Source organism: Euwallacea similis, chromosome 11 (assembly GCF_039881205.1).
Source record: "Euwallacea similis isolate ESF13 chromosome 11, ESF131.1, whole genome shotgun sequence".
In the NCBI taxonomy this organism is placed as follows: domain Eukaryota; kingdom Metazoa; phylum Arthropoda; class Insecta; order Coleoptera; family Curculionidae; genus Euwallacea; species Euwallacea similis.
The window spans coordinates 3,933,204-3,961,077 of record NC_089619.1 but is presented as its reverse complement, the minus strand read 5'-3'; the positions used below and the strand labels follow the sequence as shown (position 1 = coordinate 3,961,077).

The 27,874-nt window shown below is 35.1% G+C and overlaps 2 protein-coding genes across 3 annotated transcripts; both read left to right on the top strand.

The window, feature by feature from the left end:
* Positions 1-362: 362 nt before the first annotated feature.
* On the top strand, positions 363-27,500 carry LOC136412006 (uncharacterized). Of its 2 annotated transcripts, XR_010752377.1 has the most exons (2): positions 363-5,534; positions 27,489-27,500. XR_010752377.1 is itself a non-coding variant. In XM_066394846.1 (1 exon), the coding sequence occupies exon 1, from the start codon at positions 1,160-1,162 to the stop codon at positions 4,055-4,057; it is 2,898 nt and encodes a 965-aa protein (XP_066250943.1). In that variant the 5' UTR covers positions 363-1,159; the 3' UTR covers positions 4,058-7,286. The 2 variants fall into 2 exon arrangements, 1 of the variants encoding a protein (XP_066250943.1); XM_066394846.1 differs by lacking the exon at positions 27,489-27,500 and having other exon boundaries at positions 363-7,286.
* Positions 25,293-27,456, top strand: LOC136412141 (uncharacterized). Its single transcript, XM_066395071.1, has 5 exons — positions 25,293-25,433; positions 26,314-26,580; positions 26,676-26,960; positions 27,018-27,140; positions 27,198-27,456. Exons 1-5 carry the CDS (start codon positions 25,367-25,369, stop codon positions 27,377-27,379), a joined length of 924 nt encoding a protein of 307 aa, XP_066251168.1. The 5' UTR covers positions 25,293-25,366; the 3' UTR covers positions 27,380-27,456.
* Positions 27,501-27,874: the final 374 nt, after the last annotated feature.

The window sequence follows — 27,874 nt, the reverse complement described above, 5'->3', positions numbered from 1 at the left end:
TCAAAGACCTAATGATTCAACCTCAAAATTCTGAACGAGCGTGCTTAAAAATTAAAGCGGTGCGGCACCAAAACACGTTTCAATGCGTAAAAATAAATTTGTACCGCACGCATCGCCTGGGATCTGAAGAGGTTAAAAATTTATCCATAAAATTCTTCCCGCTTATTAAATTGCCCTGGAATGTTGATGGCCACTAATAGGAATGATCAGTTTTTCGGATAAACCAATTTCTGGACCGTTGATTGGAAGAGTTTACCAAGCCGCGCTCCATCTTTGACGATTATGATTGTCCGCGAATGGCGAAAAATTGGGAGGTAAGCAGCCAAGAACAAACACTATCGGTACCTGCTTATGGTTTGAAATATTTGATTTATTTTCCGACACCAGCACTAACTCTTAAAATAGACATTCCATAAGTACGCTTCCTTGTTTGTTTTATTAATTACGTTTTCCACCTTAATCTAAATTCTACTCGATCCCCACAAAATCCCCTCTCGCCCACCCCCAAATATCTCTTTTGCAAACTCATAATAGCAACCCCTCACCCATCCACCCCCCACCCTAATCCCGGCTAGTGTAAGCATCATAATCCGGCGAGTTGTCTATGTTCAAAAATGCAGCATCTTATCACCCCCTCCACTACCCCTGGACATTAATTCGGACCACCCCATTGGCCGAGAGCCGCCTATGCGAACTTGCGAAACTATACACGCACGTTGGACCCCCGAAATTATACCAGAGGACCCGGCAGTTCGAGATCTGTTCATTCAGTTGCCGGTTGTCCATTACCGAAAGTAGTCGACGGACCGAACGAGAGAAAAAGTACAAGAACGTCGCGTTGTGGCTCAGCGTTTAAACGGTCAGTTCAGGATTTGCCGGTCAGTGAAATGTTCGGTTAAAAATTCGGATGACGCCTCCGCAATGGGCTAAACACGTGTTGTTTTTCGTGTGTTTGTTTCTTTTCGTTTAATTTTCTTTTGTTTCATGACTATGTCTCGCGTTGAGTTTGGCCTTTGCACTAGTTTCTTAACAAAACTGCCACCGGACTTAACCACGTTGGTCATGTTATGATAGTGACAGAGTGACTGTTGTATTTTTATTTGGACTTTTTATTTTTTCCGTTTCAAAACTGAACTAAAGAAAACAGTGCCTCAGTTAAATGGCAAGCAGCAGTGGTGTTAACCAATCCTTCCAGCAGCAGTTTAAGTGTAATGAGTGTAGCTTGACGCTGAATTCGGCAGAATCGCTAGAAGTCCATCGCCAGTATCACGCAGGAAATTTAATGCAACAGTGGGCTGCAAAACCACAGAACGCGCAGGAGGAAAAGAATAACAACATGACGAAGCAAGCCGCGAACATCAAACGTGAGTTTGTTTCAAGCAATTCTATGCAGAGCGATGGTTCTGATATGCAGAAAAGGAGCCCTGAGTATCAGCGCACTACCCCCGAGGCCATTTATACCCACCCACCGACCCCCCAAAGCTATCAAAGCGCTGCATCTCCGTATCAAAACAACGACAATTCGATATACTCTACATCCAATTACTCAAATTTTCAAGTTGTAAAAAATGAGTCTGTTTCCCCAGCCTTTCAGCAGCCTAGCCATTTTTCACCATTTTCTCATTTTCCTGAACAACAACGTTATTCTGCTCCAATTGAATTTTTTCAAGCGGAGCAGAATAACTCGTATTCGAACGAGACCCATTCCAGCAAAGTAATTTCTTCTAATTTTCGTTATAACCCTTATGTGCGACAACAATACTATGATTCATCAAAAACTGCCCATCCAGGCAGCCCCAACTATCCTCCCCAGCCAACCCCTTCTCCGAGCCCAAAACACTGTGATAAATGTGGTTTCATGTGTGAAACCGCTGCCCAGTTAATAGACCACACCAATCTTAATCATTTGAATAATCCCAGTAATCAGTATATGTTTGAACAACAGACAACTGTTAAAGAGGAGGAAGTTTCTCAAAGTGAGATTCTAGATCTCGACTCCCAAAAAGTGGTTCACCCAGCATGGGCAGAGTCGAAGGAATCCAGCGATAAACGGCCGAATGGCGAGCCTGGAAATTCACATACCATTTCCACGATGTTAAATCCTTGGCCTAGTCAAACCGCTCATCAACAGACTATGTTTCAAGCTGATCAGAATATTTACATAAACGATACGGGGGATCAAAAATTGTTTAGTTTGCCATCAATCCATCAAGACAGCAAGTTGTTTTCTGCCGACCAAAAGATGTTCCCTGCACATCATGCAGAGAATCAAAACTTTATTAATGGCGGCGTATCGTCGTCATCTAATCCAGATATGGGTTCTGTAAATCAACAATATAGATCATTTGAGCATTTATCACCTCCGGCTGCCAATTCAGTGATCAGCAGTTCCCAGGTGACCCAAGTTCCTAGCACCACAACGCCAACCGTTTCATCAGGTACGAAAAGCGCTAATTGGAAAAGCAATGAAGCCCGAAGACCTAAGACGTACAACTGCACCGCTTGTAACAAGTGGTTTACCAGCTCAGGGCATTTAAAAAGGCATTATAATACCACTTTGCACAAGAATGCCGTGAAATCTAGTGGCCAACCAGATCCAGCCACAATGCCAATTAGCGCCCACCATCATCCAGCTCGAGATTCTGCATCCAACAAAGATGACCGACAGAACTCTAATAGTCCGCGTGAAGACTCCAGAGGGGACGATAGTAACGGAATGGCACAATATGATTCTAGATTGGCATCAATGTCTGGAATTATCCAACCCTCGCCGAATGGTCCATATGATCGGTCACCATCGATGCACCATGCAACGCCGATACACTCACCATTGGGTCAGCATCATGGCCCGTTACCACATCCAAGTGCTTTAGCGGGACCCATGATGCCAAGTCCAGGATTTCCTGGAATATCCAATGGGAGCCCCCCAAACGGGGATGCAGGTCTCTCGCCACAGGACACGAGAGGCCTTTTGACTTCAATGGCTCCATCAACTCATGGCTTCAACATGATGCCGCAGCCACACATGATGCCAATGGATGCGTCGCAGATTTCGATGTACCCAAACGGGTATGCCCCCCACGTTACGCAAGTTACGGCTATCACCAACAACCCCAGTATTACTGGTGAAGAACAGAACTATGTAGCCCAAGTAGAGAACCAACGTCTTCCCAGTTTTGCGCATATCCAAGCGCATCGATTTGGAGGAGGTTATGCTAGCGTGGGGGGTTCGGGGTCCACGTCGACCCTACCTTCTATGAATTTCTTAAGTTCTTACGGAGTGGAATTGAACGATGCTTCTAGACAGTTGGTTTTAAGGGAAGAAGATGCCAATGGAAGATGTTCCTTGACCAATCTGGATAGGTTTGCCATTCTACCTCAGAACGATGGGGTTGCCCAGCAACAGGTCTTCAATAGGGAAAATGTTTTGTACAACATCTGTCCTAGCGAGCAGTTCTCCCCAACATCTACTAATAACAATAACGATGTCTCCTTCAATGACACCACTGGCAATACAGATGTCACCACTTATTTGAATGCCGATATTAACCACGAGGCTAATGTGCAATCGCAAGATGTTGTAGCGGTACCACCACAAGATGCCCAAGGAGAGAGCAAGGAGAACTACGAAGAAGGGAACGTGAGCACTCCAAGCACTCCTGGAACCGACGAAAACCAGGAGGAACTAAGCAAGACAAAGTGTTATGACTGTGATAAGGTTTTCAACCGTCCTTGCTACTTAACTCAGCATAACAAAACTTTCCATAGCGGCGACAAACCGTACAAGTGCCAAAGATGCGGCAAACGATTTTCGGATGAGGAAACTTTTGAGCGGCACTCTAGCAAGCACGCTGGAGACAAACCACATAAATGCGAAAAATGTCCAAAAATGTTCAATCATAAAACTGACTTGAGGAGGCACATTTGCTGTCATACTGGCAGAAAGCCATACGCTTGCCAAACTTGCGGAAAAGGTTTCATCAGAAAGGACCACATGGTCAAACACATGGACACCCATTTGAGGAAGAACCAGAAACTTAGTGCAATGAGAAGCTGAAAAGCTTTAAAATGAGGCGTCAACTCGGACGTCAGTGAGTGTTACCAAAAACTGTTAAACAGATAACATAAATCATTTATGTTCTTTGTTTAACAGTTTTAGGGAAAACTATTTCTAGTTAATTGAAAGAAAATTGATGTTTTTTTTTGTGTATTTGTTCCCTAATGGAAGTTTTAAGCAAAACTTGATACACGTTTTTAACAACATTTTTAAGCAAAAAAGTTGCTAAAAACGTGTACCATGCATTTGCTGACTAACTGGCACTCTACCTATTATTGTAAATAATGAGTAGTTAATACTTCAGAAGTGTTGATTTGTTTCAAGCCAAGGGAGGGCAGTTTGACTTATTAATATTTTTTATTAATGTTTCGAGATTTTTTATGAACGTTGTATATATGTTTTCAAGGATTTCATCTAGGTCAGTAACTGGGTTATGGAGTTTTTGTTAGTTTTTCTTGCCAAAGTATTTAAACATTTAATTATTCCACCTTAAGTAATTATTTTATATATAGTGTGTTTCGAAATTAGTCTGCAATAATTTAACAGCACGTTCTATGTCGAAAAATATGGCAAAAGTTCGCAGGTCGGAAAACGCTTCATTATGATGCATTGCAAAAAATATAATAAAATGTTAAATTTTAACACCCCTGACTTAGAAACATAGCGTTTTTGGATCTAACTTCATGTGAACTTTTTGTGATGTTTTTAGCGGAGAATTTTGATTGCATATTAATTTCAAGAGACCGTGTATACAGGGCGTCCCAACCCTAGATGATATCATCGCTTCACATACTAGAGAATAAAATTTTAGACTAAAAGTTTACGGTTAAGGAAGCTGCCTTCAAGGCTCATTTGCTTATATGTAGTGTGTCCAAAATATGGATGCACCCAGAAATATTGAGTATTGTGCTATAACGTTGAGAGATGAATTTTGTAGAAGAGAAAAAGTTGTCCTCTAAATGTAAAAAAAAGGTTCAAATATATCTTTACATAGAACCAAAAAAATTCGACACCTCCAGTGGAGTCCACCATTCTGTTGAACGCACTATGCATGTACAGGGTGGCCCAAAGATGCTCAAAATGGCAATAATTTTGTATCTTCGTGCTGTAGCATTTCCTAAATATTAAACAATAGTAATTACAAGAATCGAATATGGACTACAAGTTTTGGATAAAGTAAAAAGCGTTCAATCCATTCCGCTTTGGTTCTGTCTCCGCATATTTCTAAATGCTTATTGAAAGCGGCTTTCTTAACCATCATCTTTTCAATGAAGTTTGATCAAGTAACAATTTGAGCGCCTAAATAGAATTGAGACATCATGTATATTGAGATGTAAATATAACGAGAATGATAATTTTCGTAAAAAAAATCTATAAAACAGTTCAAAATGGCAAAAAAAAATCTAAAAGATTTAAAAATCTAAATTGTACTAGCGTTATTAAGTTTCTCTATATGATTATTTGACCACGATTTGTTGTCTTCGAGCCTTAATTTTTTCGAAAAAATATTTCTGTTGGTTTCGAAAAACTAACGAAAACCAGTTTCTTTTTAAAAGAGATGTTATAGAAATAATTGCTCAATCACGAAGTTTTTCTTTATATCTTTACAATACTAATCCAACAGCAATACCTCAGATATCTCAGTTATAAGAATAGATTATAAAATATTTATATATCAGAAGCTATACATTTAAGAACACTCTTAATTAATGTCAATGTACAAACCTAGGGATTTAATAAGCAACAAATTTGACTTGTGGTGTAAAAATATTAACTTTAATATTTTTGAGATTTAATAATTGAGTCTGGAAAAAAAAACTTTTCGGATTTGATTTATTAAATAAATAAAATATTCGAAACATAAATAAAATGTTGACATTAAAACGGGGGGCTTTATCGTTTTGGAGAATAAACCAGTCAGTCCCTATCAAACTATTTTTGCCCTGATGATGTTTACTTGTCAAAGCGATAAACCAATTGCAATAATACAGAACAACGCAAGTTTTTATATATTATTTTAAAATAGGTGTGAATTGATGTACATACTGATGATTTGTTGACGATAGGTAATTAATAGTATCTTTTACAGATAACGTAACTACCTCAGTTAAATTGTGCCAATTTCCTTTTTACACTTAAAAAAGACGAATTGATGTGCCAGGTTTATGGACTAACTGTGGTTATAGTGTTTTTATAGTAAGTTTCCTATTCGAACTTATTCCGGACATAAAATTTATCAAAGAAAAAGTTTTGAATTAATTCAATTATTTGTTTAATAGTTTGATTACCACTAATTATGCCAAAAAGTATGACTTTGGCTGCCGGAGCGGAATATCAACTTCATGTCATTTCTTGCTATTTTTTAAACTTTGATTTTTGAGACTTTGAATTCAAGCTTAATATTTTCCTTTTAATATTTTTGAGAGTATTGTTCTTACTTTGGGTTTTTAAAATTCCCGTACAAACTGAATTATTCGAGATTATTATGTCTGCTTCGCTCTCTTTAATCCAAAACTTTTTCAAAAGTGACCTGATTCATGTTTTCAAATTTCTGTGTTAAACTTGAGAACTAACTTATTTTTAGTGCAATTTGTATATTTTTGCGCCGATTGAACAACAAAAGTTTTTGCTAAGTTTACGAAAAGTCTCTAGGTGTTAGGTGGTTACCAAATTGTGTTGTTTTTGGAAAACTAATTGTTTTTAAGGTGTATTATTGTACAGTTATTATTTTTGATAGTAGTTATATTATTATTAAAGTTGTCTTATCTGGCGCAGGTATTCTTGAAAGTTCGGATTGTGTATTTTTTGTTAAGACTGAATTTCCCTGTATCATTGTAAGGAATTTGTTACATTGCTTACTTAACTATTTGGAATAAGTATTTTTTTCTAATTTGTCTAGTTAGTAAGGTTTTCTATATAGTGTTTATTGATCTTTAGCCTGATTTTTATGTCAAATCTGGAGGAAATATTCTTTGAAAGAAAATGGCAGTTTTTTTTTCTTAAAGATCTCGGATTTTTAGCAATAACGTTAGTCAATAACAGCCATTTTTTACAGAGATGTTTCTCATTTCACTAGTTGCTTTATAAACTAATATTCTCAAAAGACGTTACATTCCATTGTAATTTACTGTGTTACTTTTTGTTTATTCATCTCTGGTAACTGTTTATGTTTTAAAAGTAATCAGGCTATATTGGCAACTTGTCATTGAATAAATGATAATTTCATTAATTTGGTTGTTTTATTTATTGCCTATATTATTCCTTGTGCGGTGAAATATGTATATGACGCTGATATACATAGTGGGATAATAATAATCATTAAACTAACGTAATTACTAAAATAATTATTTTTATTAATAGGTATTCCGATTTTCCAAATTATAATCTGGATAACCGAAAACATTAATGGCAACTTAAACTTAAAATCATCCTGGAAAGTGTTTATGTCTAACTTATCTTTACTTATGTTATTCTAAATATGCCAAAAACTTCCCAGAAAGGGATATGGGCGTACAAAAGGTACGTATAGCAATTATTACTTTTGATAAACACCTCTAATGCCCGATAATACGAGCAAACTACATAATATTTATTAGGTTGTTCGGAAAGTTCGTTCTAATTTTGAGCAGATGAGGTAAGGACAAATCCGAATACATCAGAACGACTGAAAACAAATAACGTGCGTACAAATCGTAAAAGACGGTACTTCAGGCATATTTGAGAAAAAATTTGGTTACGATACGTTAATTTTCTTCAGTTTTACACACCTTCGAATATAAAAAAAACAAAGTGCATTTTCGGCATTTAATGCTTTTCTTTCACCAAAAAGGTAAAAATGCCACACAAGCGACAAACAAAAAAGAGAAAACGGAATGAACCATCTTTAGCCACTCCAAAAGTCGGTCTTCATCCATAGAGAGTCATGTTCTAGGTCTTGTAGGGTCGGAAAGGGATCCCATCTTATGAGCTTTTCCCAAACAACACGACAATAAATTCAGAAACATATTCTTCCCAATTAGACGAAATAAATACAGCAATTGAACAAACACGTCCAGAAATAGCGAATCGGAAGGGCGTCGTGTTTGATCAGGACAATGCGCGGCCTCATGTGTCCTTGATAACTTGACAACAGATGTTGGAACTCGATTGGGATGTTCTATCAGGTTCATCAGCCTTCGCGCCCTCTAACTTCCACCTATTTCGATCATTACAAAATCCCTTAATGGAAAAAACTTTATGGTAAAAGATCACGTGCACAAGTTTTTCGCTAAAAAACCTGAGAGATTCTGGAAGGACGGAATTTTCAAGTTGCGTGAAAGATGAAAAAAGGTTGTAGAACAGAATGGCACCTATATAAATCTTCTAAATTTCAATTTTCCTTCAAAATCGACACGAACTTTCCGTCGTCCAATAGCTAATAAGCTACGCTTAAGCTTTGCTCAACATGAACTGAAGTTCCAATAAGACTAATATTACTATCATAAATTGAGTTAATTTGACAGCAATAGATTGTTTATAGGAGGGCGTAAGTGAGCTAAAGCTGTCAAATGGAGTTGATTTTTGACAGCTGCGTTTTTTTTTCATCGAAAGGATTCAAGTGCGCTAAAGCTTCAGTTAAGCATGAAGATTTAGATTTGGATAAATCAGTGAAGTCCTAGAAGTGAATCAAGAGACAAGGAAGCCCTTAGAAAATGTAGAAAAGTTGATTTACTCATTTGTGGGTTGTTCACGTATTGGGATTTGGCGTTAAAAGATAAACAGTTATAGTTTTACCTAGCAAAAATTGATGAAAAGGGCCTCCTTAAGTTTAAGTTTATAATAACCTTATGGTTATTATAAACTTCGAAACCAAGGCATTCTGCAAGCCGCATTTTCAAGTGTCCAAGCACTAAAATAGCTTTCTATTTGCGCGCGGGAAAGTAGTGTTTTCTGCACGGAAAAAAATCACTAGACTCGTCTCCAAACAAGACATTGAGAATGCTCTATTTCTTGTTGATCTTTCTCTGGTTCACATTAATCCTTTCTCATTATCTTAGTACGCGTTACTTTAAAATAAATTTTTTTAATTTCTTTTTTTTTACTCATATAATTTGCTGTTTCGCAAATCAGTTTGTTGAACCCATAAAACAAATATGTAGCAAAAAAATATCACAAGTTATTAAACTGAAAGCAAATATTAGTCGCATGTCGAAGTAGATAAGCTGTAATTTCATTTACGTCGCACGAAGACGAAGGATAAACTAGCTGGAAAATGTAATTTTGTAATTAAAAAGTTACGTTATGCACAAGTTACTTTATTGATTTTGAACTGGGTTTGGTTACTAAAGCTCGGTCCAAGTCCGTCTTTGTCAAGCTGGGTTAACGCCAGTCTCTAATGGGGCACGCTGTATATTTTTAAGCAGATGGATTAGAAATTTAATTATAGTGCGGCAGATAACTTTCGACTGTGATTTTACTCAGGACGCCTTTCAGGGGGCTTAATAGTCCGTAAATTCTAGTTACGCAAAGAAACTTTCCAGAGAATTAAAGCGTGTTCTTAGTATAGGAAAAAAAATGTTTTTCTTTATTTCCCTACTAATGCCTTTCGCAACAATGTTACTGAGATCGCTACGTGCTACATACCGCAATTGAAGGCAAAAAATTCATCACAAAGCGACCGAGACAGCATTAGCCCTCAAAGGGCTGATATGGTAACGAGAACTTGTAATTTAATAAATTAATTTTCCGCGTTTTAAACTGGCTGCCGATAAACAATACGATAGTTTTTGTTACAATACGGAGAAAAAGTGAAAAGTATGGTTTACACACCAAACAAAACAAAATGTCTCTTTTCTGTATAAAGAACAGACTTTCATTCTTTAAAAAGAGTCTTTGCGTAATTAAAATACTCTTAACGTGAAATCACCCATGAACAGAGTCGGCTTTAGGATGTCTAGGAGCCCTGGGCGAAATTTTTTATCACTGCCCCCCTACCCCCAAGAAAACCGTCGACCAGAAAGGGCTGCTTTGGACCGTCGTCCAACTTCGCCCCTCCGTGAGGTCCATCCACACTGCCCACGAATAGCGATTTATTAAAAAATGCATAGTTTTGTATGGTGATTGGGAATTCTGTGGGACCGCCGAACTTTAAATGTTAAGGCGCTGATATCGAGCTTTATTAATTACCAAATAATGAAGTCTAAAGGTGAAAGCTTCAATAACCTAATATTTTCCCAGAACTGTAGGTATGCATTTTTCATCCACGCCATTTAGCTCTGAGGAATGACTCTGTATACTCATTTAAACCATTACGTCCCTATTATATTGTTTAATTTTCTGGTTCAGCTCTTATTCGGCCTGAACCCCCTATATTGATTCGGGATACCCCGAGTAATTGCTGCCTATCCTACTGTCTCATTTTTATTATAAATAAATATTTCAATGTTAACAGAGAAAAGCCGTATAATTAAAGACTTGCTTCCGGATCTCAAAGAAGACTGTGAAGGACTGGGATTAAAGAAAAAAGCGAAATGTTCAAATTGATTTAAACTGAATTTAAATTGATTAAATTGAAATAAAATACGATTAGGTTGTCTTGACTTTACATCCTATCTTAATACATATATTGAGTTTTATCTGTGGATTTTCGCATTTTCTTTATTCCTTACTGAAACCCAGGCACATTTGAACAGCAAGGTTGTTCTTAAGAACTATCACGTACGTGATAATGTAATAAAATTCGATTCCCTTGCCATGTTAGCCCTAGCATAAAGGTGGGAACTTTTTGTGTTACCCACCGTTAGGACCTTTTTTAAATGGAAATAGTTATAATGCACAAATATTTCTTCTGAAATCTTGACATCCTCGTGTAGGTAACCCGAAATAGGCAGAATAATCATTCTCAGTCAAAAAAATCTCTTTCAGTCGCCAAATGTTAGAAAATTTTCTGTTTCCGAAGTATGTGAGGAAAATAGTTTATAAAGTACTAATTTTGGAAAATTATTTTCTCAAATAACTCTCGACCAACATTCGGTAACATCGTGAAGATTTCCTAAATGACCTCAACGAATGGTCACTTCTTTTTAGTTCAATAATCCTTCGAACTCCCACCGTTTCGGAAATCCAATTGGCAATAGTGAACACTCTTAAAAAAGACACTTCGCATGCACATGTGGTGTTAATTCGAGGCTCGCCATTGGGAACACGAAAACTAAAAGAGATACAAAGCCGGTTAAATAATGGAAAAGTTTAATGATTCGTCAGCAGATTCTTACTTTCAGATATAAAATTACACTTTTACATCCTAAGGCTTAAAAATCAGATAAAAAAGGCAGTTAAATTTATTTTATGTTACTCTACTTGGGCAACGTTTTTAGACATGAACATCAGCAAATAAAGGCAATATGCTGAGTCGACGAAATTGATGCTTACAATTTGGAGCATACGAAATAATGTAATTTCATGACGACTCAATCATCTTACAATAGCTATTTACACAACAAGGGAGGAAAGCGCTACTTTTACTTCTGCGAATAATTTGAAGCCTAATGCGAAGCCAAGGCTCGCAAGTTTCAAAGGAGTAAAAGACTCTTTTCCTCCAGAGCATTTCATTTTTCCTATCGCCAATTTTCTGATTTCTAGAAAAAGAAGCAGGTATTGTATGTATTTATGATTATAAAATGTTCTTCTTACACATGAAAAGCGCGGTTTTCTTCCCTGAAATAGGGGAGAAATATTTGATTTTCCCTGGAGGTTTTAGAAAAGAAATGTATTTGCTCCTCCGGTGCAATACCATTTTACGCCCTGGTCCATTTTTCAGCTACGTGAGTACATGTTGAGTTTTACGCCCTTGGCACAAAAATGACTAACCACATATTTGCTTTTCTCACTCATTTCAAGATTCCAGAAAAAAAAACATTAATTTGAGATTTGAATTCGAGATACAGCACGTAAAAATTTAAAACATCAAATGCAAACGTATTTAGTGCAAAAGGTAGAAAAAATCGAACATTTAGCGTAGTTAATGAGATGGAGGGAGAAATTACCTGAAGTCCCTTTTTTTCGAACACTGGGACTGACTAACGCTTACCAAGTCTCGGAACAGGGAGCAAAAACCGGTTTTGAAGGTAATTTATTGAGATTTTTGCAGTGCGGAAATTTCTGCAATTTCTCGGATTTTTGGAGTAGATCAACAAAAAGCGTGCAAATGGAAAGAAAAGTTTGCATAAAGAGAAGCTGAACTTGTGCGCTCAGTTCACTTGCCGCCAACCGTCGATTATTTATATGTGGAACGTATCCCTTCGAGTCGTACCGTCCTAAGCACAAACATCCAACCTCCAACCAACCCTTCCCTGCAAATACCAAACTCGTTAAAATCCACACAAACACCGTGCATGCGTAAGGGCACAAAAACGTGATGAGACAATATCATCCACTTCCTTCTCATAAAACAGTAACCTATTTATTAACCTCATACAATACGTTCAGCAAGAAAAAAATACGAAAACAATTCGTCGTGGATCAGAGATGGACCAATAAGAAAAAGGGCTAATACTCCAAAAGGGATGCAGTTGTTTCTCTTTCGCTTTAGCAAACAAGACGGTTGTCAACATCTGCCCCGGGCGTGACTTGCAATATCTCAAGTTGATGGCAGATTCTGCCACACAGGAAGAATGATTGTGGCTTTTTTTGGGTATAAAGGGTAAAGCCTGCCCTAGGAAATAAATAATATTTTTATACTTAAAAGTGGGGATTGATAGTAATAGTTATGTCTTGAATTATCTTTGACTTTTTTCCATGCTCACGTTCGTATGGGGTGCGCCCATTGAAACGAGACAGGGCCGTTTTCTCGGTCGACGGGGAAATGGTACAAAAATCCTCGGACACGTCAACTTCAGTATGGCGGGGGACGGTTGTTTTTTTACTAAATACTGGCGGTGACTTCTTTCACCCCCTACGCCGGGGAAGAACCACCACCAAAATTTTGAGCGGCGAGGGGGGTCGAGTGCGACATCGAATTAAAGGTCTTTTGAAGGGCTTTATGGTGATACCGAAATTTCTCGCTTTGAAACAACCGTTGACGAGTAAATCGTTTATTTCTGTATGCACACTGTTATGATACATAAAGCGCAAAAACATCTAAATTAATCGTTCAAAATGCTGTCCGTTAGCTGCCCAGCAGCGAAACAAGTTTGCTTTGAAACGCTGTCGCACCTTCTCTGGAGCATTTCGGGGCTTATTTGGCGGCATTCATTGACAATGCGTTCTCGCAATGCTTCCAAAGTGCTTGGAGTGGCATTAACTTTGGACTTGAGACAACAACAACAACAACAACATCAGTTTAATGTTTTTTGCTATAACACTGGTATCAAATCACTATCGGCACGTTTTTACCTGTAAGAATTTCGAAGAGAAATTTTATTTGCTAGTTTGGCGTGCCAACTTATCATTAAAAATAGTTTATTCGATTGCAGAGAGGATTGAGATAATTGAATTGTTTTTCGTAAATGAAAAATGTGAAAGCCAAGCAGCTAACGTCTTCAACCAACATCATGGAGACAAGTATGTGAGCCGAAAGTGAGTGTTGGAATTAGTAGCGAAATTTAAAGAAACTGGTTCGGTTGTTAATTTAAAAGAAAACACGTATACGCCCGGTTAGAAATGAAGCGATGAAGGTGGAGGTTTTGGGACTAATGGTTTTAGAACCACCAACTAGTACCAGAAAGTGATCGATTTCCACTGGAGTAAATGCAACCAGTATTCAGACAATCTTAAAACACCAAAAATTTCACCCATTCGAAATTGAACTTGTACAAGAATTAAACGAGAACGATTTTGACCGTCGCTTACAGTTTTGCGAACTCATGAGCCAAAGAGCAACTAAAAATGAAAATTTCATTTTCAATATCTGTTTTTCGGATGAAGCAAGCTTTGCTGTAAGCGGCATTGTTAATTGCCACAACCGCAGATATTGGTCAAGTGCTCATCCAAAGATCTTCCATGGAGCGCATACTCAATACCTTCAAAACCTAAACGTTTGGGCGAGTATTTTTGGAGATTACATAATAGGACCGTATTTTATTCCTGAAAATCTAACTGGTGAAACGTATCTACAGTGGCTAGAAGACTTCGTTTATCCTCAGTTAGTAGATCTTGTGGAAAATAATCGGAATTATTCAGACAATCTCTTAATATTTCAAAATGGTGCACCACCACACTATTTATTAGCATTTCGGTAATTTTTGAATGAAAGTTTCCCTGATCATTGGAACGGTAGAAGGGATGCAATTGAATGGCCCGCAAGGTTCCCAGATTTGAACCCATTAGATTTCTTTTTATGGAGCCATCTCAAGGCCAAAGTTTATGCCACTCCTCCAAATACCTTAAAAGTATTACAAGAATGCATTGTCAATGAATGCCGCCAAATAAGCCCCGAAGTATTCCAAAAGGTGCGACAACGTTTCGAAGCAAACTTGTTTCACTGCCAGAAAGTTAACGGACAACATTTTGAACAATTAATTTAGATATTTTATGATTTTAAAAAATTACAATTTGAAGCTCTTTTGCTCCCATTTTGAGAACTTCTGTACACAGATTCAAATTCAAAACACTATCTAAAATAGCATAAAAATGCACCCGTTTTTTGTAATTTGTTTGTTGTTTCTATACTCCCCACGGAACTCAGTCTGTTTGGAATATCTTTCATCATAGTCGGAGCCTGAAGATTTCAAAAACTGAGCTCGGTTTAGAAGGGAAAATGCGAATAGAGGAAATCAAGTGATTATCTATTCTTTACGTTAGAAAACCGTTTAATTTCTACAGGGGTGTTTTTTAATGTTCCGACTATTACTCTCTCAGAATCGGTGAGAATTGCTGCAAATTGATGACCAGGTTAAGAAAAATGTGAGTGAAAATAGTATCGTAAATTGCAATTGAGTCCTTGATGGACGCACCAGGAAAAACAGTTTCTATTATTGACCATGTTGTAATTCATGGCATTAGATGGAGAACTATGGTCTTCAGCCCTCGAAAGCAATTTTTAGAGAATCGGTATACGCAAGACACAGTTAAATTTAGTACTCCAGAAACTGGATTTAAAGACGAGCGAGTTAATTAAATGTCTGGGACTCACCTAGATAGTCATAGGAGACCGTAAATCTTCGGAATTTCTGGCACTTTGGAAATCTCACAGGTGAGACATTTCTGCGAGAGGTCCTTATGGGTACTGCATCAGAAATCTTCAACGAACATCTAAATTTTATGGAAAACAATTCAAAAATTGGTTTATTAAATTAAAATAGAGTAAATCTTAATGTCCGGGTCATCCCAGGCAGGTACAGACACCTTTCGCGGTGACATTTATCTCTAGAGAAACCACCAACCGTGTCCAAAAATTGGGTACCATTGAAAATTCGTCATGGATGCTATTAAGTATGCCAATATTCCTAAATAATTTACGATCCTCTAAACAATGGACAAGGGAGGAAAGTTTAGCATATACAAAGGAACGTCTAGCCATTGCGGTACATTATAGAATTTTGGAAAAACCGAACATTAAGAGTTGTAATAAATCGTCTGATAAAAGGGTGATGTACCACCTGTCTAGCTCAAATTATTAATTCTCTTTGCAATTCCAATCGGCATTGTTCCAGCTGTTAGTTCACTTTAGTGTGTAGTAGTTGAGTTTGCAAATTTTGAAAATATATCTTGAAAAGACGTAGAGCAATTGCCTCCGCATAAGGTTCCAGTAAATGACTCAACTTTTTATCATAAAGAAGTAGAAATGTTTAACTCAATTGAATTTTTCATTTTTCCAATAAAAAGATTTTAAATTAGTTGGATTCTCAAGAATGAAAGATGAAAGAACACGAAATCTGAAATGATCACTCTCATAAAAGAGTGTTCATTAGAACTGCTCCTATTAGTTTGTCAGCATCATTTTTAGTATTTTCGCAAATTAATGTAAGATAAATGAAAGTTTAAAAATATTAAAAATAAGTAGATAGGATGGAAATTTATAAGCAAATCCGCTTTCATTGTAATTATTTATTAAAGATAAAAATTTAAAAAGAGTGCATATTGCAAAGAGACTTTTTGCAGGTTGGACTCTAATAAATAGCTCATGTTTTAGTGAATTAGAACATTAAGGATGTATTTTCAATGTCGCTAAACCTTCAGCGTGGTTGAGTCGTTACTGTTTATTGATACAAAACATCAATACCTGCATAACCTAAATAGATTCCAACTCCAGCAACTTTCCAAATTACATAAAAATCGATCTACCCAATTTGATCCACCCTGCAGCTACGAATATTACGTGTTACAGTTAATAGCTTGAGGAAAATCATTAATGAATACATGATATTAACGAACGACGATATTCGAAAACCACATTTTTCAGCCGTTTTATTTATCGGGATTTAAATATAAATCAATGCTTTTAACTTTTATGTAAATACAATAGTTCCCCAACTTCTTTTGACGTAATCCTCACGAGATATATCTGAATTCAAACCATATAATATAGAATTACCAGACCATTGTTATCAGAAACAAAGACTGCTCCAGGTGGGCCAAATCTCAGTTCTTCACTCTTCGATGGAGCTCTGCATGCATCAGTAAACTGAAGACTCTTTTGTGCAGATCTCATCTTGTCATTATTGGGGTGTCGTCTATTTGGTGGAAGAGATTAACTATTTATTTCTTTTCTGCGATATGTCAACAAAATGTGTATATTTCTTTAAAATGTTCTATTACTACTATTTATTTCCATAACGTCGATCTTCTTAAATGCAGTTTTCATTATTTTTAAAATGAAAATTACATTTTTTTGGGGTGATACGTTCATACACTACATATATAAAATCACGCAGCGAAATAATGCAAATCAAAATTTGAAGTAAATATCTCAAAAACTGTTCAGTCGAATGTTGAACAAAGAGTCTCTCCAATTGTCTATCTGAGCAGAGAGCGATTTAGCCACGTTCAGAGGCGATCATTAATAAATCTCTATTTTTTTCTTCCATTTACTGAACTATAATTGGAGAGAATTCCCATCGTAGCCAGTATCTTTGCATTCTTGAAACTTAACGACTTTTGCCAAAAAACGTAGATGGATTAAGAAAACCTAAAAAACTAGACTAAAACGTTAAATATAGGATATGGGATGCGCAAAGAGTATATTTTAAGACTACGAATCGAGGACGATACAGGCTTTTAATAAATTCTTAATAAACAACATGTTCAAAAAAATTTTATACAAATATTTCCGTACATATTCACGCCAATCTTCCGGCAACAATATGATCAAAAAAATTGACGAATAGTATGGGGCTATAGGAAAAGATTCAACAGCAGCAAAATAGTAATGATAAATTATGAAGTTGCCAAAGTTATGAATGTTTGAACATAAAAGCATAGATCTGTTAATAATTCCAAAATGCCTGAAAGGTTACAATCATACTGACACATTTTGATTTTTTATTTATACGAAGAATTTATATATTTAAGTCTTAGTTGTTATTACAGGCACGTTCATAAAGAAATTAAAAGTAATATGTTCGTTTAATAATTGGTCAAGGATTAAAAATAATTTAATATTTAAGTACAATTTAATTAAAATGAAGATTCACGATGGCCGCATTCACCTGAACTAGCAATTGTGCAACACTTCGCAACTGTTTTCGGTTCGGAGCAGAAATAAAATCAACTCCCACCTATTATAATTCTATTTTAAGGGTGTTCCGTCGTTTGACAGACATCCCAACAGTTGCACAACTGTTGACTCTATTGAGCCCAACTCATGTAAGTAACTTATCACCATTTCGAATTATTTTTTAATCATTTGCCATTTGAAGATAAAGGAGGAAAACAGAAAAATGTTGGATATATATTGGCCCATTTTAAAAGTAAAAAAAAGTAAGTGGTAAAACGGTTTTTCATAGTTTGTTAGACTTTCTTTGGTTTAATGTTCTCTGCACTCACTACTGTCCTTGTGCTAAACAATTATGGTCAAATTTAAAACCGAATAGTACGGAAAGACACGAATTTATGTCTTTCTAAAAAGCCGACAAAAGATTCTTAGACCAAAGCCGAACAATTAAAGGCTATTGCAATAAAACCAAATGCTCCACTTAACTGTTGGGTCACCGACTGACCACGTGTTCAAAGTCATAGAAACATGGCAACGTTGAAAAATATTCAAAATGGGTCAAAAACTTTGCCTCTTCGCTCTTTTAATTTTATTTCGGTTTTACATTTAGTTTGAAATCGAATCATTATGTTTTCATTAAGTGATTGAATTAAAGGTTAGGCTCGCTCTCTGGAGACCACAATAAAAATGTTACCCTATTTGACCCATTTTATAACTCTTTTCAACCCTAAAATCTTTTCACCAACAGAAGACCTGTAAAAGGTAATTATTGTGGTATGATTCAACAATAGCAAATAAAACAAGTAAAATTACACCTTTGTACTTTTAGTTAACGTCTTACCCCACATATGTATATTGATTTTCGAACTTTGGGGGATGAAACATTTTTTTTCAGTTTCAATGGCGTAGTGTTTTTTTTTTTTTTTTTAAATAAAACTGACAATATTTGAGTGAGATCAAAGTGCAAGTGATGTAGTCTAAACCGTAAATAAAAAATATATACTGAGTCGTACATAAAGAACACGTCATATGTGATTTTTTTTTCTTAGGAATTCCTTCTTCGCTTTTCGATTTTGCTTCAAAAACGAAAAAAATCCGTTTTATGTGTAGTTTATTAGTGACACTATACATGAAATCGAGAAAAAGCGGTGTGACTTTCGTAGCCAAAACATAAAAACGTATAAAGTTGCTAAATTATTAAGTAATACCTACGCCAATGCGTTACAGATTTATATTTTCCTTTCTTCTCAATCCAGTAGCAATCCAACAACTACCCAAATAACAGACTGACTATAATTGAATTACGCAAAGTTACGCCCAACATCTGGTTGTATTTTTTATATTAGCAAGCATGGGTGGTGTCTAATGCTTTCTGAATAGATTGACACATGTTGCTAGTTTTGAAGGGGTTATATTTATTTAAAAGTGTTTGAAATCGGCCGTTGCTAATCTCACTGCGTGACTAACGAGCACCACTCGGGATTTCTGTGAATTTATTTGTTTAGCACAAGAAGTTCGACAGAGACATGACAAATGGACGACGAGCGCAACTTGAATAGAAAGTAGCTTCTAAGTATTTCTGCCTTCGCGATAATTTTTTTGGGATAAAAAAAAACTTTTCTAGTGCAGAATAATTTAAATGGAAGAACAGCGATTTGAGGGTTGTTAAATTAAAAAAAAAAATACTGGCAATTGTACTGTGACCAATGGCAACTTGGAAATTTGTGATGGAAGGAAACACCCAGTATATTTAGACATTTTTGGAATAGTCTCGAAATTCTAAGTATTTCATGTAATACAACATATTTTGATTTTCATCTATTTTCGCGATCGTGACGTTCGAAATATTACGCGTTTCGCACGTTCAAGAATCGTACTTTCCCAACCGTTGAATCGCACGTTGCTGTCATAGCTTATCAAGACGAATAAAAATACAAAATTTCACATCTATCAAAAAATTTGACAGGTGTCAAATTAGAGATTCAAGCCTAGTTTATGTATTCTCGTAACAAATCGTTAAGTAGCTAAACATATTCATATGCATGATGCAGTATACATATGTTACGTGGATCTATGCGGCAAGCCTAAGACTCGTCTTTGGCATAGTGGTTAAAGCTCAAACGACATTATCTTCAAAAAAGTCGAAAATCAACATATGAAAATTACATGAAATGTTTCGAATTTTTATAGCGATTTAAAAAATGTCAAAATTTACATGCTTATTCATTGGAAATTTCATTGTTGTCATAACGTCTTATTGAGCGCCGTCCTCTAGAGATATTCTACTTAAGTCAAGGTTTCAGGGTATATGCTTTGAGGATTTCTTTATTCAACAGCATAAAAGAAGAGAGTATTAAGATTTCATTTTTGAAAAGCAAATGTGATGAAAATTATCTCAACCTCAAATAAGGGAAAATTTCAACTCCATCTGAAGAGCTATAATTTGGCTCTCTAATAAAGGCATGTAAGTTTACATAATCCAAAACTTATGCCTATAACGCGTATTAAATAAGAGTGTTATATGTGGCTTCTATATACTTCGGTGTCTAGGAATTCTATGCATTTCTTAGAGTCGTCTTGATGTTTAAAAAACATCGAGTTTTACGGTTAACATATTTCAATTTATGTATTAAGGCCGCATTAAACCTTGCAAGTTTTCCTCGCAAGATACAAAAAATTGCCAGATACATGCGCAAATTTTCTTTTTAACTTTCGTGAAAGTTCAGTGATTTATTCGATAACTTCTAAGCTGCCATCGGAGGCAAATGTACTAGAAGACTTCAGAGGTAGAGAACATAATCTTTCTAATGCTTAAGAAGGTAGGTACACAACGGTCCAATTAGAAATGAATGTCACTTTTTTTGAGACACCTCATAATAATTTCAAAAATTTAAAATACCTATTTCATGTATTGATCCTGGTAAAATTTAAATAGATGTTAAAAGTATGATCAAACATGATTAAAAAAAAAACCTAATAAAATGACGAAAAAGATCACATTGTTAGTACAAGTCGAATGAGAAACTTAAAATCTCAAAAAAATTGAAATTGGTATTACAATTTTTAGATTCAAATGTAAATATACAGGGTGTCCCAGATAAGGATGAACAGCATGGGGATCTCGGAAACGGTAATAGATACAAAATGGTTTAAATTGGGAAAAAGTTAGGCAATTTAAAGCAAATTAATAATCTGTTTTTATATCGACGAAATTCCGAATGGTTACGAAGATATCCGGAAAAAAACGAATTTGGCGGTTTTCGTTTTTTGCAAATAACTCTTATACGGTTATAGTTAGAGGAATAAAAGTTTTACATTATTAAAGCACTTTTTTGAGAACTGTTTAGCAGTGTTGCCAGTTTTCTTGTTACATCCTTACTTTCGGAGAAAAATGAGTAAACTTTTGATTTTCATATGGGCGTGATATCAATTATTTATATTTTCAAAATCGTCATAAAATTCCCTTTTCAGCCATGCATTACATTTAATATTTTTCTCAGAAACTCTATGAGTTATAGCCATTAAAGCATTTTTTGATAAGTAGGCCATGATTTTGACTTATAGTAATGGTGCACATTAAATAAATGAATGCTGTGGAAACGTCAACATTATTTAAAAGTATAAATATATTACTGGTATCACCCTAAAATTAAAAAAATAATTGTTTCAAATTATGTATTTAATAACAACAATGCGGCTAAACTTGGATCGAATCAAAATCTCAAATTATAACAAATGTTCAAATAAACCACCATTATTTTCCAGGCATAGGTATGCTTATCAAAAAATGCTTTAATGGCTATAACTCATAGAGTTTCTGAGAAAAATATTAAATGTAATGCATGGCTGAAAAGGGAATTTTATGACGATTTTGAAAATATAAATAATTGATATCACGCCCATATGAAAATCAAAAGTTTACTCATTTTTCTCCGAAAGTAAGGATGTAACAAGAAAACTGGCAACACTGCTAAACAGTTCTCAAAAAAGTGCTTTAATAATGTAAAACTTTTATTCCTCTAACTATAACCGTATAAGAGTTATTTGCAAAAAACGAAAACCGCCAAATTCGTTTTTTTCCGGATATCTTCGTAACCATTCGGAATTTCGTCGATATAAAAACAGATTATTAATTTGCTTTAAATTGCCCAACTTTTTCCCAATTTAAACCATTTTGTATCTATTACCGTTTCCAAGATCCCCATGCTGTTCATCCTTATCTGGGACACCCTGTATATTATCAATACTACACTGACACTAAATATTTCATTGAAATTTTTTGTTTTAGCGCTAATCTTCCTAATTTCGCGGAAGCAATTGACTTAATACTTAACTTATCAGAGAACAATTACTCTAAGTTAACAAAAATATTCAAAGCAAAGTAAATATTGATGACTTATTTAAGTAGAGGAAAAATCATTAACAAAACACTCAATAGACATTGGATATATGTGTGTAAGTGATTACAGAAAGAGTCTAGTAAGTTGATATGATAATTGAATTAAAATAATAGTTAAATTTGCGATAGTAAAACTTAAGTATGATTCTTGAAGGACGTTGAAGGTTACAAAAAATAATTATGCTTTGTTGTAAGAAAATGGAAAATTTTACTGAATTATTTGTTCAGAAATGCAAAAACGTTTTGAAGCTTATCATTCACTCCAGATTGCAATAAGTCTTTTCGAGTGTGAATAATGTTCGACTTATTCTAGCTTGATATACTTATGTTGTTATTGATTCCTTCCTACGAAGTTTAATATAAAAAAAAATTAAAATAGTCAAATAATAGTTCATATAATCAATAATAAACAATAAATAAAATTTGTTGTGTACTATTGACTGTTGGAAATGACGTGCGGCAAAAAAGCTTGGGATTATATATACAATTTTGACCTACGAAAAAGTATCATCTTGTAGACTTTGATAACCATTTGTCAATTGCAGTCATGTAGATTCTAATAGTAAAAAGTAGTTTTTATAAATACAAAGTATGGATATCTCAAAAGTTGAAGGAGTTGTGAAGTAAAAGCTAAAAAAAATTAACACTCTGTATTTCAATAACAACACATTTTTGGAATATATATTATATACCAAACTAGCAGTATTTTTGAAGCTTAATCACCGAATACATATAATCATAGAAAATTCACTTAGTCAAACGCCCGAATACGCCCTTAATCACTAGACACCTATTGCCCACTGGAAGCGGAGAAAGCAGTAACTGTATTTTAACGTGTTATCAGATGATAAAAGTGAGCCAAATAAGCGAGAGAATTGTGAATACCTGGTCTCTTTGGATTCTATCGGTGCTGCGCTTTGATCTAACTAGATCAAAGCACCGCGGTTGAGTGAACTTTCTATAATTGTAATATATGCTCGGTGTTTTAACCGTTTAACTTTAACCACCTAATTGTATGTAGTAAGCTATAGATGTGCCATTGTGTTTTTTACTTTGACCTGATTTGTGCAGTTAAAATTTTTTTCGAGTATTCATTTTCCTTTTTTAATAAGAGCACTTTACACCAGTGGATCTTTCCATTCGACTTTTAGTCATGGGAACGACTGCTCAATGCAGACTAAACCACAACGAGGAAAGTGTCCTGCGAATATCTCCAATTATTGTTTATTTTTTATTTGCAATAAATAATATTGATTTTTATTTGGCTTTAAGGAGTTCTTTATTAAAGCTAGCTTATAACTGTCTTCTGTATGTTTCCGAGTCCGCAAAACTATTAAAGATACATAGACAAGTACGGTAATTCAACAGGTGTAGGAATACCTTTTTGGTCTTCTGCACGAACCCGAGAATACTCAATATGTTAATTTAATAGTTATTTAAAATTTTCCTTTTATTGTATACAGATCTGTCAACATAGTTGAATTATCAGTCCTGATTAGGGGAATGAGACATCATTGGCATCGAGAGTACATTGTAAATTGTAAATAATACGGCTCAATGGCTCAAGTAGGCACGAGATATTCTGAGTAGAAAACGATAAGAATAAATCCCCTTTTTAAGTATTCTAGAATGATTTTCGGTCCACTCGTGACAAATATGAGTAATTTCAAATATGTATCAAACACATTCAAAATGACAACATTCATAATTATACATACATCTAACAGGAATTTCATTTCTGAAACAGGTGGATTTAGATAATGTCATCAATAGGTTTTCACGGGCATATCACACTATTTCGATTTATAAGAATCGAATTTTTTGTTCCAAAAATCGCTATTGACACAACAATGTCTTATTTGGTATCAGAATGGATGATATGGGAGGATGGAACAATACAGTAATGAGATGAAGCAGTATAACGAATTGCTTCAAAAGTTTAGAAAAATAATAGTCTGACAATAAGATGGATACTGCCTGAGAAATCTTGAACGACATAGTAGGGGAATAATAAAAAACAAAAGAAAGGGATGAAAATAAAGAGAGAGCAGATACAAATTACTGAACAAAAAACAGCTCAATTGCTACTGAATAATCAATGATCTAGGCCGTTCCCTCCGGACCTGGAAGAATGTAGAAACGTGTCGTTTCTGAAGTTATTAACGGGTCTAAGCAGTTTTAGACTGTAAATAAAACAAAAAATAACAACAATAGTGGACATGACAATATTTCGTAGCGATTGTAAAAGTTTGAGGCCAAAATGCGGACAAGAATGGTACAAGGAAAAAAACCTCAATGGATCTCGTTCACAATAGATGCTGTGTATCTGTCCAATTTACCCTCATTAAAGGGCAATTTGCTCTTGGCGACATCGGCCAAGTTTTTGGGACTTCAAGTTGATAACACTTTGCAATTAAATGTGTATATTCGTGATATTAGGAAGTTATACTCCATTCGCTATTCAATAAGAGTTTTATCAAGCCGTCTAGCGTTAGATAACCAAAATATCGTATTTGCTTATCGGAAGAGAGCAGCACGAGAAATGTTAGGCATGCGCATTACAGATTTATATGGAGGTTTGCAGAACTCTGGCTGTAGGTAGTTTCTGAAATTCATCTTCGGGAATGAGTAATGTTTCTCTTTAAGAATGAGGACTTTCCAGAAAGGGCTTCCAGACCTTTGAACTATCTAATTCCAAAACATATACTCTCATTGCACGAACCAGGAATGTATTGTAATTGGTATGTTTTGGATCCATCTGTAAGTCATATAACCAAACCTACAGCCTGACTCATTTATCCTTAGCGGCTTAGGGAACTCAGTTTCGCGGAAACGTCACGTCCCAAAGCACTATTATTATTATTATTATTATTATTATTTTAGGATTACTTTTTTTAATGAAGTCTTATTTTTAAATTGGAATATGCCATTTTTTAAAATTCCAACCCAGCATTTTGTTGACCTCTTATTCGCTTTTCTTGCTAATATAATACACGGTATTCTTTTTGTATCATGACGCTTCTTAAGGCATTAAAAGAGTTATGGATAATTAACAGTTAAGAGTGAAAATTTTCAGTTGTAAATGATATCTTAGGTATATGTAACAAACGCATTAAAAATTCGAGTGCTACAACCACTCGTCTATATGTAAAACTACACATGATGTTGAACAACTGATTTAATGAAATCAGTTGAGCTTATCTGTATCCCGATAGGCAGAAAGTATATAAATATCTGATGAATTTATTTCGTACAAATTGTCGAATCTACTGTCTACAAAATGAAGTTTTTGGTTCTTCTGTTTATTGTTGTGTTATCTTCGTCTTCCTTCGCTGACAATCCTTGCGGTAAGTGTAAAAAGGGATTTTTTCTCTCCAATAAAAGTTGTCAACAAAGTCAAATGATTTGTTTAATAAAATAAGTTAAGTGATTTTTTTATCTTGGCTTTGTTTTTGTTTCAGATTTTAATAATGATCCTTATTGATATTTTACCTAATGCACTGTGAATAATTCATAGTAAAAGCAAATATCAATTCGGTTGTGATTTCTTTTGTAAATATTCCGATTTTATTTTAGAATTGATCAACTAACACGATTTCCTGCAGAAAAGTCGTAAATGGCATACAGGGTCTCATTTATGTGCGTTCGATATTGCTATTTCTGAAACGCATGGAGTTACCAAATTGGTTAAATTAGAGAATACAGTTTGTTTGCGGAGTAGAGCTGTTTTTCGTAAATGATTTTACGAAAAACAGCATCACGAACTACTCAATGTGTGGCAACAACATATGAGTTTAATTTAACCAACCTTGTAACTCTAGTCGTATCCGAAATAGTAACACTGAAATCATTAAAAAAACACCATGTATACATTGTTTTACTACATAATATGAAATTTTCTTTTACAAAACGAAATCTAATCGGTCACTCGCAACATTTTTCAACTACATCCACATTTTCAACAGTCCATACCAGCCAGGAATACCCAACGATTGTTTGCTAGTTTATATTAAATACCGAAGTTTAGGGAAACTGAAGTATCTTTTTTTATACTTTTTAATTTAGTAAATAATTTTGTCCACCTCAAATTTCTTCAATTTTTTATCTGAAGAAGCTCACAAGTTATAGGATGTATTGACCGTATTTGACCACCCTGTATATTTGATATAAAAATTATTATTCAAATGGAAGTCACAATCTATATTTAAATATTTCTTCTCTTTATAGTGCCTGGTGAAATTGATGATATTACATTGGATAGCACCAAGGTGGTTTCATGGGTATCCAATCCCAATGACTGCACCGTCACTAAGTTCATTATAGATATTTTTGACAAAGAGACGAACATTCATAACGTTTACGATGTGGATGGGACTAAATTAAATGTAAATCTTGAATTGTGCAAGGAATACACATTTGACGTTCGTGCAATTACCTCAGAAAATGTATCAGGACCAACCCACGATGTGAACCTCACCACCAAACTTTCCAAAGGTATTAAAAATGTTTCAACTGTTTATATTCCATATAAATTATGTTAATGTCCATTATACAAGATATTTATGTCTCGTAATTAATCCTTGCTCTAGATGATAATGTTGGCGTTGATATCACTAGTAAAGTTAGCAGTGCAAGTGGTGTTACTTTTGAATGGAAACTCTCGGACCCATCTGTAACTAGATGTGTTACCTCATATAAAGTGGTCCATTGGAATGAAGATGATAGTCCAGTAACCGAAGATGTAACCGAGCAGAGTTACACATTTAAGCCTACTGTATCTTGCATGACGTATTATTTGGTGGTTAATGCTGATGTTAATGAGCCAGGAATAACGCCTCCGTCAACTAACGGATCTATTAGGGCAATTGCCTCCGGTATATTTTTATCATTTTTCTATCTTCTGCCTCATTATTTTTTAATCATTTCAATAGATCCACCAGATAAACCTTCCCTTACTAAAGATACTTTTACACCCACCACGTCTGATTTTCTCTTCACTGTGCAGACTTATGTAGAATATCGATGCGGTTTTCTTTTATATCTAGAAATAGTTGGTAAGCTACATTGGAGTAATAATAATTAATCATCTATTATTGTAAACTTATCTTTAGGTCCAGATATTGATGAGAAGTACAATGCCACTATAGTGGACAATGCTTCTCGTGAGCGTGTCGTTTCAATTCACGTGGAAAACCTTCAGCCTAATACTGTTTACGATGCTTATGCCTGGACTGAGAACGACGTGGGATCATCAGCAAAATTAAATTTTCAGTTCACAACACCGAGTAAATAAACCATTCAATAGAAGACGCTAGTAAATTTAATTTGCTTAATACTTAACTATTTGCAAAATAAATTTGATCCAAAATCTACATGTTCTCTTTATTTTGTTGTTAAGAGAGTCCTTTGAGGGGTCTGAAGATTTATTAAGTGGTCTTCGAAGGTAATGCTATTAGAAAAGGACTAAAACCCGGAATGGTTCGCCTCTGGTCAAGTGGTGCTCCGGTCAGTTCCCAATCTTTCCTTTGGACTTCTTCTTTTCATTTCACCATTCCTTTTCCATAAATTATTACGTTCCATCAATTTTGAAAATTTCTCTCTAAAGTATATAACGAGTAGAGCGTCAGCACTCAAAAAGCATATTGCCAGTACATCGTCAGGATTAAAGACAAGACGAGAAGATTATCAAAATCCAGGGTTTATCATCTTAGTTGTGGTAACTCCATAATCACATATGTATGTGATACAGTCTGGGTGTAAGATTTCGGTTAGTGCTCGAGAACATTTT